At 39.7% G+C, this 15,091-nt stretch overlaps 1 protein-coding gene across 1 annotated transcript in view; it reads right to left on the minus strand.

Annotated features, from left to right (window-relative positions):
* Positions 1 to 15,091, minus strand: part of MCTP2 (multiple C2 and transmembrane domain containing 2) — an 87,509-nt gene that overhangs the window by 47,420 nt on the left and 24,998 nt on the right. The window contains exons 4-9 of the mRNA XM_075273221.1: positions 14,410 to 14,552; positions 14,249 to 14,325; positions 12,740 to 12,851; positions 8,929 to 8,967; positions 1,394 to 1,558; positions 905 to 1,035 (exon numbers count right to left, since the gene is read on the minus strand). Of these exons, the coding sequence (XP_075129322.1) occupies positions 905 to 1,035; positions 1,394 to 1,558; positions 8,929 to 8,967; positions 12,740 to 12,851; positions 14,249 to 14,325; positions 14,410 to 14,552 (667 nt within the window). The remainder of the gene's footprint in view (positions 1 to 904; positions 1,036 to 1,393; positions 1,559 to 8,928; positions 8,968 to 12,739; positions 12,852 to 14,248; positions 14,326 to 14,409; positions 14,553 to 15,091) is intronic.

Here is a 15,091-nt window from a genome sequence, read left to right on the forward strand (position 1 = left end):
CACTATATCACACTCTATGAAGTATCTAATGGATTATCATAAATTACTGTCTAGTCATCACTTGGATAAAGACTCTGTACACGCTGACATAAATGGGAGAAAGGATAATCTACGAGTGATCTAAGTGATCTACTTGGCAGGAAGCTTTCACCAAGTGCCAGCTTGTTCAGACTGGGAGGCAGAGCAAGGTCTACAACTTTGCAGAAGACATTACAGACATGTTCAACAAGACTCACAACTTCACGACCTTCAAATATTGTAGACCCCCCCCAGTTAGTAAGCTTATTCACATTGTCATCATTTAGTATTAAACATATACATTTATGAAAACAATATGTGTTACATAAAACGTACAGTAGCATCAAAAAGTGGAACACACATACAGTAACATGGCACATTATTGGTAATAACTACTAAGGATGGCCATCATCAAATATTTATAGTGTACAGAGCAGGAGGATGAGCAGTAAAGACCCATGGACCCCAGGCTATAAGCCCATCTCAACAGCAGACCCTATAGATTTACCCATTTTTGGGGGGAGAAGATTGCAGATACCTGGAGAGTTTGTCCTTATTGAAATGATCAACTCCTGCCCAATATCAGTATTATATTTTTTCCCTTAAAATTTCACAATTGGGATTTACTGTAGGTTGTTGTGTGAAATTTTAACATCAAGATGGATCTTTATAACATTGTGCTATGCAGTAGCATTTTTCCTCATCATATCTGACAATGTGCAACGGGCTTTGATTCAGATGTGAACATAGCCTTACAGTGAAAACGGAGCTCTCAAATCTAGATACATTGTATTGTTTTATCACTTTCTACAGTGTTCAAACGCCAACACTTTTTCTATTGTCATGTTCAATACAAAGTACAAAATACATACAATGACATACTTACAATCCCAAAAGTTCATCATGTTTGCGGCTGTCTTTCCCCCACACTTCAATGTCCAATACTCCCATTTTGTCAGAAAAGTAATGGAAATCAAAGCGCTCCCTCCACTGAGGATTTGTACTTTTACATGCGGTCTACAAGAAGGAAAAAAAAAAATAAAAAATTAAGACATTTTAACAAACGGTCATAAAATTATAACAAAACCATAAGGACTAAGGTTTATACAAACATAGGGTCGCTGAAAATATAATGTGGGTTTTTCAAAAAAATGTATTGTTTTCTAGTGCCAAATTGTGCAGAATTTGTAGAAAAACACCATAAACTGATTTGGTTATGATCATGATAAAATATAGTTTTAGGAGACTGCTATGGGGCTGGTGTGTGCGGGTGGTTTCATTGTCACCACAGTGCAATATGTCAAAGTAAAACCAAACTTGCCAACAATAAAACTCCAGTCAGTGGAAGGACCAATAGTAGAGCTCTAGGCCTCACCTTACTCCTGTACTTCTGATCTCCAAGCTTAAACCGTACAAAGGTATCAAAGGCACTGCCATCCGGAAGATTAATGCCTTCCAGTAATGTAATGCTGACGCTTCCATTCCACAGCTGGTTCTTTCGTAGGGACTCCGATAGCTGAAGGGACTGCACGGATGTCGCCTAGTGCAACAATGTATAACAAAGCCACATTAGAATAGCAAGCATATATGAATGGCTAGCTTGGCAAGGCAAGCGAACATGACAGCACAGCATGCACTAAGAATAGTACACTATTTGGGCCAGATGTTGGTGCCAGGTGACATTTATTCTACAATCCAACAGTCCGACCTCTGTTTGCATTTTTGCCAAGACGCTCACAATTTTGTTATATCCAGAACATTCGCACAATTACATTATACATATATTGATCTCATGTTCTTTATGGACCAGCACTTTCTCCTAGTTCAATGGACCCCAAGCATTTTGATATACCGGTCTATGACACAACAAGCTATACAAAAGTAAATCCTTCTGATGTAAGATTTCAGCAACAATAACTAGTAAATCTACTAGAGGACCTGTAACATGTCTATTTTAGTAAATAATTCTTTTCTCCATAACAACAAATCTGGATTTTCTTTTCTTTCCTCTCTTATTCGTCCTGGAAACGTATGCATATAATAACTGGAAGTCACTAATTTGTGGGGGGAGGTGTCCGAGTATAGTCTGACACTGTCTGATCAATGCTGACAGTACCAGTCCTGCCCCTTTAATAAGGTGAATAGTAACAGCTAGTTGTCAATTAGTGCATATATTCTATGAGGAGCAACAAAAGGAACATAAGGCAGAATTCTATTAAAAAAAAAAAAAATGCTCCAGAATCTTCATTTATTGAAGAATACAACAGACAGAAATAAGCTACTGGGTCCTCTAAAAAAAAAAAAAAACACACATTTTGAGTAGAATTTGGCTAGGGCTACATGGTAAATTTGGCCGCAACGCAAAGCATACAAAGATTGCCGAGTCACCCTGTGACTCCTTCACTAAAGTTAGTGAACAATGGAGTTGCATTAAGACCATCAGTGTGCCTTCAAGTCGCAAAAATTGAAACCATGGCAGTCTAGTGGTCGCATGGCGATTCCCTTCACTAACATTGGTAATGGTGTTGCAGGCAGACTGGGCAATCTTTGGTCGCAAAATTTCCTTGTAATCCTAGCCTTAATCTTAATACAAATGTTCTGAAATACTACTGAATATGTCCCCTCTATCCAAGCAGACTGTGTAGGGCGCAGTAACACAACCATGGATACTGGTAGATCACAGAAAAGTAATATTTGCAATTATATAAAATCTGCCCCTTTTCTCCACACTGTCCATTCTGTTTATAATCCTTGTAATGAGATCGGGATCAAAGCTGCGTCCTACAGTCTGGCAGCTGCTGCAGGGAAATGGCAGCTCGTCTATGAAATATGTCCTAAAATAATTTTGTGGCTTGGTATGTCCTAATTTCAAAATCAGTGTTTATCTTGGAAGTGCTTCTATCTAACTTGTCCATAAAGCAGCTTCACTTAGCTGCGCGAGCTTTGTGAAAATGGAATCCAATGCTGGCTATTAAAAGAGACTGGAGATTACTTCCATATGGCAGAACAGCATGGGAGTGGAGGGGTAGGGCCTACAGCAGGCTGTACTTGGCCGAGCTCGGCATCTATCCATGGACACTCATTGCATTACACTAGAACATCTGGATTACTGCTTCTAATGTCCCTGGGAAACATCCACTTCCCATCAAAGGCTTTATCTTTCTCTATCGTACTTTGAACATTTCAGCGTTTAATGCAGTCATGTTTGAAGTGATGCTTTCCATGTTAGATTTTTTTTTTCTTTCCCCTTCTGCTGCTTTCGTCCACTTTCCCAAAAGACAGTCATATCTGACCTATTTTGCAGATATAAATTTACAACAGAGCTAACATAACTCTTTTACTGCTGGCAAGACACCCTCTGAACATTTCAACACTAAAATAGAAGACTACGGGTATGTTTACACAGGGCAGATATGCTGCAGAGGTTTATTTTTAATTTAGAATTGCATCCGGATAATCCAGAGTGTTTACAGTAGCAGCAAAGTGGATGAGAATTTACTAAATGTTACCCCACATACCGCAGGAATCTGCTCCAAAACTGCCGATTTTTAAATATATATCACATGAATTAAAGGGGTTGGCCACTTTCAGATCAATATTGAGAAACAAATATTATTTGTACAATAAAAAGATATACAATTTTCCAATATACTTTCTGTATCAATTCCTCACGGTTTTCTAGATTTCTTCTTATTGTCATTCATTCTGTTAGTTCTAGTGGATAGAAGTCTGACCATGGTCATGTGATTTACGGTCCATGGTCATGTGATTTACGGTCCATGGTCATATGATGAGTACACAGGTGCGCAGCTAATTACCAGGCAGGTGTCTGATTATTGTGCTGTGACTGTAACGAGCGGCACCTGTGTGCTCATCACATGACCATGGACCGTAAATCACATGACCATGGGCAGACTTTTATCCTCTAGAAGTAACAGAATGAATGACAGCAAGCCGAAATCTAGAAAACCGTGAGGAATTGGTACAGAAAATATATTGGAAAATTGTACAACTTTTTATTATACAAACCATAACATTTGTCTCTCAATATTGGTCTGAAAGTGGACAACCCCTTTAAGGATGAAAATTTTCACTGCACATTTCACCCCTTTCGATGAACAGGGCAAAATCTTCTGCAAAATCTTCATGTAACTCCCAGATTTCGCTATAGAAACACATTACACGAGAAAAGAGGAGCTTATTTAGCAAGGTCTTAAACTGGATATCTGGAGGAACCTATGACTACCATTTCTCTTGATAGAAATAAGTAGGTTGAAGTTCTTTATACTCAGTATTTTTTCATTAGGGAATCAATAATTGGTATTCACAGTCACCACTAACCTTCCAGAGGGTGAATACTGTCAGCCAATTCACTTAAGGAATACATGAAGGGATAAATAAAAAAAAGCTAAGTTTTAAAGTTAAAGGGGGTGTCCCATGAACACTTATTCCCTATCCGCAGGCTAGGGCATCATTGTCTGATAGTTGGAGGTTCCACTGCTGGGGCATCCTGTGTCTTACTGTTTGAATGCATCTTTGCTGCTCACTATTCAACCCTATGAATACAGTGTGGTGGAAATAACACCTGTTCCAAAAAAAATAGGCCTGGCTATCAGACATGTATGCTCTATCCACAGGATAGGGGGACAAAGTGTTCCTGGGACAAGCCCTTTTAACCATACCTGAATTTTATGCTTTCCTGCACCAAAACAGGACTCCAGGTCCCTAGTTGGCCATCACTTCGCCAGGAGCAGAGACGGAGTCTTGTTTTATGGCATGATGAAGTGGCAGCCCATAAAATATATATAATTTGAAAACGCATTTATGCGATGTTGGTGAAGTTAATAGCCCATATGTAAGTTGTAACTGGGAACATCTCCATTGTTATCTAGGTTTTTTCAAGAATTAAATCAGAATATAATATCTTGATAGAGGATGATGACTTTGAAATCTATAATTTGCCATTTTATAAATTCTCTTAAAAGTAAATCACATATTTATACAATGTGTGAAAAAAGGAAAAAAAATCTCTTTATACCACGTGGCTTTATAAAGGCCGTTTGTGAATCTGCTTTTTCCTCTTCTCTAGGTGACTGATGCATTAAAGGTCTGTAAAGTATATAATTTCTCTTGCTGTATATTTTCGCAGCCTCTCATCTCTCCCGTGAAACCAGTATTCCCTACGCTCACATTTTTTCCGCTCTGGAGTCAGTGCTGTTTTGCTAACTGCTAGTACTCCTCTACAGCCCAGGGTTTCCTAACTAAAGATGGTTATTGATGTACTGCTGTTTTAGTGCACTAGGAGAATCAATAAACTAGAGCATACGACTGTTTGTCAGATTTTTCTAAGGCATTGTGGGAAATTCCTTACAGAGTTAAATTGCTATACATTCATACACCGTAAACCTTGCTCAGCAGGACGGAGGCCTGTGTGCCATGTAGGAACAGGCTAGGCTTTGCCTCCCTCTGCTGGACATTTGACAGTAATGCATCAAGTGTAGTTTCTTAAAGAAAGCCGGTCAGCAAATTCATGCTGCCTTAACATAACCAGGCATTGATATATAGGGTGCTACCATCCAAAAGGTAGTACTAGAGGAGGTTCTCCTTTTCCCACCAAGGAAGATTTCTTTGCCTATTCTTTTCCAAGAATTCTTTGCATGTATGGTCTAACTAGCTTTTACCCGCGACTTCGTCTGCGGTGATTTGAGAATTGGGCGGACACAGACGTGTGAAACTGTAAAAGTGCTTTAAAAAGTTTGGTGGGCTAGCAAATGTGATGTGATGTGTTGTATTGTGTATGTCGTGATACAGACAATGTGATGTGTTGTATTGTGTATGTCGTGATACAGACAATGTGATGTGTTGTATTGTGTCAGACAATGTGATGTGTTGTATTGTGTATGTCGTGATACAGACAATGTGATGTGTTGTATTGTGTCAGACAATGTGATGTGTTGTATTGTGTCAGACAATGTGATGTGTTGTATTGTGTCAGACAATGTGATGTGTTGTATTGTGTCAGACAATGTGATGTGTTGTATTGTGTCAGACAATGTGATGTGTTGTATTGTGTCAGACAATGTGATGTGTTGTATTGTGTATGTCGTGATACAGACAATGTGATGTGTTGTATTGTGTCAGACAATGTGATGTGTTGTATTGTGTCAGAAAATGTGATGTGTTGTATTGTGTATGTCGTGATACAGACAATGTGATGTGTTGTATTGTGTCAGACAATGTGATGTGTTGTATTGTGTCAGACAATGTGATGTGTTGTATTGTGTATGGCGTGATACAGACAATGTGATGTGTTGTATTGTGTATGTCGTGATACAGACAATGTGATGTGTTGTATTGTGTATGTCGTGATACAGACAATGTGATGTGTTGTATTGTGTCAGACAATGTGATGTGTTGTATTGTGTCAGACAATGTGATGTGTTCTATTGTGTCAGACAATGTGATGTGTTGTATTGTGTCAGACAATGTGATGTGTTGTATTGTGTCAGACAATGTGATGTGTTGTATTGTGTCAGACAATGTGATGTGTTGTATTGTGTATGTCGTGATACAGACAATGTGATGTGTTGTATTGTGTCAGACAATGTGATGTGTTGTATTGTGTCAGACAATGTGATGTGTTGTATTGTGTCAGACAATGTGATGTGTTGTATTGTGTATGTTGTGATACAGACAATGTGATGTGTTATATAGTGTAAACTATATGTAAATGTGAGTGAGTAGAGTGAGGGCTACTCCTGAGGTGACAGTAAGGAGTGTGCAGGCAGGTTGAGGCAGGAAATGCCAGGCAGTGTGTGTGAGTCTATAGCTGGGGCTAGGAGTCCTGCTTTTGTGAGTCTCCTGCTAGGAAGCCATGTTGTTTAGTGGCACCAAAAGTAGCCTGTGACTCAATCCTAAGGGAAAACTATGTTTGTGGAAAATTGCACGCAAATCCGTCCAGGCGTTTTAGCGTGATTGAGGAACAAACATCCAAACTCACAAACATCCAAACACACAAACTTTCACACTTATAATATTAGTAGGATAAGTCCCTGGTCTAAAAAGGCAGTGTCTCCTTAAGTTAACATAATACCCCCTCCCTAGCAGGAGTAGGCATCCTTTGGCACGCATACTTGCTCTGCTGTTCTTGGATCTTCCATGAAAGTGAATAGAGCATGTTGGGAGTTGTAGTTTCATAGAATCTGGAGAGCCAAAGGTTGCTGAGCCCTGATCTAGCGGGAGCTGCTGAATAGATTCTTTCCTCCATGTGTTGCAGTGTGGGTGCATGGATAGGTCTGCTACATGCTTGGTGGTGGTATAGTATAAAGTAATGCACCCTCCAAAGCTAGGATTATCTAGAGCTGCACAGTCATGGGGAATGGATCGCCCTCCACATCCTGACATATTACTGATTGGAAAACTGGGCATCAGAGGACAGATATATCCACTATAAACAAATTTCCTACAAAATAAATGGAGTTTCATATGATCACTACAATAAAATACCCCACCAATGTATTTAAGATCCTCTGGTGCTAGGAGATAAATCACACTTTTAGGATCAGCTGTAAGATAATGACATTCATTTCATGTCTTAATCAGTTATCACTGCATCACTTGCATCTTATTACAGGAATGTTAAGATGACAGTCAGAGCCCTGGGAGCTGGATGACCTGCAGTGAGATGCTCAATCTTATCTGGGTTAGTGTCTGTACTCACAAGACACGCTGTGATAAGAAGAGGCAAACCACTGTCTGGTTTGGACTCGAAAAGAGAAAAATCACAAAACCAGTAACATTTTTAACATCCAATCAATTGATACTACTTTGCAAAGTCACACTTCAGATGTGAGAAAAAAAAATTGCTAAAATTGTGTGTTGTTGTTATTCAGGTACAGAATACAGAAAACCTTACAGAAGAGATTGATCCAATGAATTAAGAAAGCTTGTCTTATGAGCGACCTCAGTACCTGCACTGGTAACAGAAGCCAAATTACTGGTAGACAAAATTCTACATCAAAAGGAATTTTTTTCCCCCTGAAATGGGGCAATTGGCGTGAGCCTCATGGTGTTTTTTTTGTCTTCCTCTGGATCAACACTGTAAGGGACTGTAGGGTTATAGGTTGGACTTGATGGACTGATGTCTTCAGCCAACCTCATCTACTATGTAACTATGGAAATGATACACATTAGGCTACATATCTTGGCTGAATCTGATTTCAGCAGGACAAGACATACCGTCTAACGTGACCGAGGACCTCCCAACTCTCCCCAATGGCAAACTTTGAGAAAGACATGGATCTGGCTTCTGAATATTAACACGCCTTGTCTTTGTTCTCAGGGAAGATAAGTCTCCACCAGAAGCTTACTCCCCCTCCCCATAAAGAACACAAGCACAGTTGGCAAAGCCAAGCGTGCAGGTATACAAGGAGATATGGGAGGAATAGCCATCAGCTAATAAATGGGCAGGGTCAGCCACAGTCTCTAATATGAACAACCTGCACTGAATATTTACCTGAATTATAAAAAGGTAAAAATATTGCTTCAGCCCTTAAAGTGGTTGCCTGTGCCAGGTGGAAGTGACTGGGGACTTGTTTAAAAGGGTTTCACATTTGGAATGGGTAGCAAGCTCACCTTTTCCACCAAAGAACCAGCCAGTACGCTGTTTCGTACTGATGAGAGGAAATAACCTCTACACAGCTGTCTATGGATGGATCTTTATTCTTTCTGTAGAAGATATACTAATTTGGTTTTATTCCCAGATTATGCCACTAGGTCTCAGGAAAATCATGCACTGATCTGTAGAGAGCAGTCTTCCAAAAGGTGATGCTAAAGCAAGGTTCCCTTTTCCACCAAGGAGGATTTATTTAACCTATTCCTAGTACACATATGAAAGTCAAGAGAACTTACCTTAGAAACACAAAGTCTTTTGCGAGATGTCCATCTTTGCTGCAAGAAGTAGAGAAGAAGTATGAAAAACAATATATTAATGATATAAGGAGATTAAGATTAGAAATGCACTAACCATTAGATTGATGGTCTCTCCTTAGGATAGGCCATCAATATTAGATCTGCAGGGGTCCGACACCCAAGACCCCCCACAGATCACCAGTACTAAGGCAGCCCAGAAGAGTCATGCTGCTAAATTGCCAAACAAACTGCAGCGGCGATTGTACTGTAGGTTCTGCAGTACTGCCCCATAGACTTCATGGGTACTGAAGCAGCATGCAAGTGTCCCACAGATTTGTGGGTGTTAAGGCTGTTAGACTCTGCAGATTTTATATTGACACCCTATCCTATAATACATCCTTCACACCAGCGTTCGTCACTCCGTATTAGGTTTCCATCTTCTGCTGGCAGAAAACGGAAACCTGTTATGCAGAGTCCGGCCGTGAGCGCTGGTGAGCGTTTTGAACTCTCCGCGGCTAAACCATTTTTTTTAAGCCGGACACAGAGTACTACATGTCTGACTCTGTGTCCAGTTTAAAAAAAACGGTTTCGCTGCGGAGAGCATAAAACGCTCACCAGCGCTCACGGCCGGACACTTTTCAAACCCATTCAAATGAATGGGTTTTAAAGATGCCGGCAGGTTTCCGTCTCCTGCCCTGTTTTGTGCAGGAAACTGAGACCTGAAAAACGGAGTCCCAGGCGCAGATGTGAACAAGCCCTTACAGCTAAAAAATGTATAATGGGGCTACAAAGAGCTGTATTATACAGAATATATACATGCTCTATCTGCAAACTTACTGGTCGCCACATACTCCGCATTTTGCTTATTCCTTACACAGTATGGTCATGGTGACAGCCAAATGATGCCAGATCAGGAATTGTTTACGCCAAAGTGATAACGTAAAGTAACATTGGCAACTCGAGGTTTTGCTTGCTTACCATTAGTAATAATGTATTTCCACTATATAAGACAATGGAGGCTAAAATACAGATGTGTTTTATTCTCCGTTGTCTTAAATTATTGAACATGACAGATCTCAGGTTCATTCACATGGCATGGAAAAAGTACTGGTCTGTGACCGACTCAGACTTCAAAATAAAATGAAATTATTTTAATTATATAATTATTAATATTGTATAATTAATTAGAAACATAGTTTATTGCATAGTTACTTTCATAGGAATTCAATCACTAGCTGTTTTAATGAACTAGCTGGTACCCGCGACTTCGTCTGCGGTGATTGTAGAAGTGTGTATATACAGGCGTGGGTAAGGTTTTCGTACTGTGTATAAGGGATGGGATATGAAATGTAACTTTGTATCTTGTTTTTGCTGTAATTCAGACAATACGTGAGACTTTTGTGTTGAAGTTACTTTGTATTAGAGCTGCTATATATACGGTGTTGTGAGAAATTTTACATAGTGACTTTGGGACAGAGGTATTTGAAGTTAACCCTTTCCCGCCGATGGCATTTTTGTGATTTTGGTTTTTAGTTTTTGACTCCCCTCCTTCTAAACCCCATAACTTTTTTATTTCTCCGCTCCCAGAGCCATATGAGGTCTAAATTTTTCTGGGACAAATTTTTCTTCATGATGCCACCATTATTTATTCTATATAATGTACTGGGAAGCAGGGAAAAAATTCAGAATGGGGTGGATTTGAAGAAAAAATGCATTTCTGCGACTTTCTTACGGGCTTTGGTTTTACGGCGTTCACTGTGCAGCCACAATGACCTGTCCCCTATATTCTGTGTTTCGTTACGATTCCGGGGATACCAAATTTATATGGTTTTATTTACATTTTGACCCCTTAAAAAAATCCAAAACTATGTTAAAAAATTTTTTTTTGAAAAATCGCCATATTCCGACAGCCGTAACTTTTTTATACATCCGTGTACGGGGATGCATAGGGTGTCTTTTTTTGCGGGACCGGGTGTACTTTGTAGTTCGACCATTTTTGGGAAATGTTATTGCTTTGATCACTTTTTATTCAAATTTTTATCAGAATCAAAACAGTGAAAAAACGGCGGTTTGGCACTTTTGACCATTTTTCCCGCTACGGCGTTTACCAAACAGGATTAATATTTGTATAGCTTTGTAGAGCGGGCGATTTCGGACGCGGGGATACCTAACATGTATGTGTTTCACAGTTTTTAACTACTTTTATATGTGTTCTAGGGAAAGGGGGGTGATTTGAATTTTTAATCCTTTTTATTTGTTTTTATATTTTTTTTACTTTTTTTTAAACTTTTTTTTTTGCATTTATTAGACCGCCTAGGGGTATTGACATGGGTGGGCGGTGTCGCGGATTGTCAGAGCGGTGGGGGTCGGCAAACATGGCTGCTCCGGAGCGTTATAGAGCGCCTCCTGGAGTATCAGTAAGGTGAGGGGCAAAGTGGTAAAGTATATGTATATGAGATTGTGAGGGGTTAGGGGCGAGGCTGCAGAGGGCAATATGAATTTTGTGGCTTGCTATGGTCCAAAGTGTGTGAGATTGCAGAGATGGTGGTGTGAGATTGGGTTTTGTGGGGGTCCTGGCATAAATGTATGTGCGCTATTGTGACGAAAAGTAGCCTATTGCGCAATCGGGTGTATTAACTATGTTTGTGGAAATTTTCAGCCAAATCGGTCGAGCGGGTTTTGCGTGATTGAGGAACAAACATCCGAACATCCAAACTCACAAACCCACAAACTTTCACATTTATAATATTAATAGGATAGGATTAGACGAGTTTTACGGCTTCTGTGTGATCATGGCCATCAGCCATTGAACTATGGCTAAATAGAATCGTCGTAGTCAGATCTGGCACTTTGGCTTCCCTGACCTGTTACCAGGTATAATTTTGTGGTATCTGAGGGCAGCATGAATAGTGACAGACACCTACTACATAATACTTTATATAAAATCAAAGTTACTCAGGTGTAGCACCTGGATTTCTCCATGTGTTTTGGAGTCCTGAAAATTCATGAGCAGCAGCTTTTCCCTACACTACTTTCCCTTTCCCTACTACTGATTGACAGCTTTCTCACTACACACAACAATAGGGAGAAAGCTGTGAAGCCATCATTCATCATTGCTCATGAATACAAAGTCTCCAGGTCACATAGTGTTCAACTCACGCTTCATTTAAAAAAGGAAAATTACATCATATTGAGTAGTGATGCAAATAATGCAGTCCTATAATCAATTCAATATGGCATCCTCCAATATGGCTGTATAATTCTGGTGACCGAGTCAGTTTATCTAATCTGCGGCCCCGATTACCTATAGAAAAGCCTCCAGAACTGCAGATTAAGAACCAGTTGCGACACAGATTGCAATGCAAGCAAATAAATCTACAAATAAATCCTATGACAAACTCTACACCACATTGAAGTTTAATGGAGGATGCCAGGCCATTTCCTCTGCATGCTAACAAGAGCTTAGAGTATATTAGCACTGCAGATTTTCGTTCCACCTCTGTAGCCTGAAAATGCATATTTTGCACTGAAGAACCACAACAATACTATTACATGTGAATGAAATACTTTCACAAGCACTGGCGGCATGCTGCACTAGTTTATTGGACACGCTGCATTATTTTTAGTATTTAGTTTGGGGCTTTTACAGCTTTATTCCAAGCGTGGCTGTTTTGGGTTACCCGACTAGCTCCGTTTTTAATAAATAGGTCTGTATATACAGGTTCATTGCATCAAAGCTAGTTTAGGTGGAAAAAAAATGGTCAAGATATTTTACTTTGCAAGAGTGGCAATGAAGGAGAAAACAACTTACACTATTCTTAGAGTCCCTCATCCTGATGGACAGACTGATATCTGCCACAATCACACCCATGTCTTGCTCTAAGCTATTAGGATCTTCCAACCGAAACACTTTTTCTGCAGTCCTACAAGGAAAAATAAATATATATAAAAAGGACAAGTAATCAGTAAATACCTGTATTTCACGGGGAATGTTGTTTGAGCATCTGAACAGCGAGGAGTTTCTGCATCAGTTACACTGGAATACCAGAATGTGTCACGCTTCATCGCTCAAAAAACAACTTTCACATTATTCTGACATATTGCAGCTCGGTAAACTGTATTGACAATCATAATGAAATCCCAATAGTGTGTCATTATTCAGGTCCAAGACACAGCACAAGCTGCCTGCCATACGAGGAGCCAAAAAGGTATTTACAAGAGTCGCTGTCAGCACTTTAACAAATGTTAAAAAATGAGTGTAATGTCAGGTAAAGACTCATCTGGTTCTGCAAACATTCTATATGCTGCAACTTATGAAGTCACTACTCAATAAGTACGTTTGATGCTAACAAAACCATCTATGGTGAGTAAAGCCGGAACGTTTCCAGTGAGAAGAAAGCAAGCCACTGCAAGACACCACTGGAGGAGGCTTACTTCTCATGGCCGATCCTTCTTTGCTCTTTGAAATTTTCCGTTGGAGAGACTAGAGTCATTCCCCTATAATTTAGACCAGGGGTGGGCAATTAATTTTCCCATGGGGCCACATGAGAAATTGAAACGGCTCTAGAGGGCTGTGTGTGCCGCTGCAAATTTAGCTCCACCCACTACGCTGACTCCGCCCATTCTCAATCATTTTTCTATGTGTCCCCACAAAGTATAATCCTCCTACACTCACCCGTACATTAAATGTCCCACAGTATGAAGTCCCTCTCCTTGTGGCCCATTTTAAACTAGCAAAATTAAACTGTCTCTCTTCTCTCCTCTTTATCTTTCAGCAGCCTCCATTGCCAGCAGTTTGCTGTTTCTGTGAAATAGCAAACACACTGTCCTGTGTGGCTTCGCCCACTAACGAGTCTTATCTTATCCTGGTGAGCTTAAGGACCTGTCATGACGTCATCACAGGTACTTGAACAAACTTCCAATTCAGCATCTACTTTTATCCCACAAGCTATGCGGGCCAGACAGAAACGGTCAGAGGGCCGGATGTGGCCCGCGGGCTGTACATTACCCAGGTCTGATTTAGACTGTCCGTTGGTCCCCTGCAATCAGTGGGTTCAGCTAACTTTCATCTAATATGTATGGGCACCTTATAAAAGGTACTGTATATAAAGGATTGAAGACAGAGGTTAATATTTTAAAGTTTAGGCTCACATTAAGAGAAAAAACTTAAAGCTTATTTTTCTTCTTGAAGTTTAGTACAGTACAGAAAAAAATTGCACAACAAAATCCAAAGAGTACTGCCAAACATTAAACACAAATACGTAACGGCAACCAAAAGTGAACAAAACGAAAGAAAAAGGTTTCATAGTGAAGAACATACTTATTCAGTTCAAGTTCTTGAAGATCCAGTAAAGCAGATCCCATAAAGTCATCAGTTGTTAAGTCTCGGTCATAAACCTGCAAATATAATAAAATAGATTTAAAACCAGTTTTCCAAGAAAAACAGGGTTAAAAGTAGTAAAAGTCGCTAAAAAGAATCACCTTGATTTGCAGCTTCTGCTCAAGATTTTGGATAGGCAACACAAATGTCTCATCCCACACTGGATTCAGGTTTTTATAAATGACTTTGCTTTTGTACAAGGTCTTCTTATTCAGTTTGAACTTCACATAAGGGTCGCTGGTACCTAAACAAAAGGAGAATGATTATGGAATATATGAATATTTTTTGTGAAAATGCAGCAATGGAAAAGCAGTAGCAAAATACTCTGCGTTTTACATTACCTGGATAGTGGATGGGATTCTGGCTAATCCCATCCATACATTGTAGAAGAAAAAAGAAAAAAAAAAAAATCAGCAGCGTGTGAATTATACTGTCGTTTTCTGTATTGGTATAAATGAGGCAGAAAGTCCATAGAGGAAAACTTTGCAGACTTTCTGTGAAAAAGCTGCAGAAAAAAAAAAAAAAAAATCAAAAAACAGTGACTCAATTCTGCCACTGTCTTTTCCGTATAGTTTTTTGGCTGCAGCTCGCCACGTGGGGCTCAGCCTTAAAAGGGACATCAACAATATTCAACAAAAGGGTCCTCGTTGCCCTATATAGCCAGGAATCATAGCTTCTGTTTATAATATACAGTACATACAAACAGTGACCAAAAAACCACAAACACCTTTAATGAGATCTATCAAAGTTGTATGTTCTGGCAGCACAAATAGCATTGAATGC

Source organism: Leptodactylus fuscus, chromosome 5, assembly GCF_031893055.1.
Source record: "Leptodactylus fuscus isolate aLepFus1 chromosome 5, aLepFus1.hap2, whole genome shotgun sequence".
NCBI classification, from domain to species: domain Eukaryota; kingdom Metazoa; phylum Chordata; class Amphibia; order Anura; family Leptodactylidae; genus Leptodactylus; species Leptodactylus fuscus.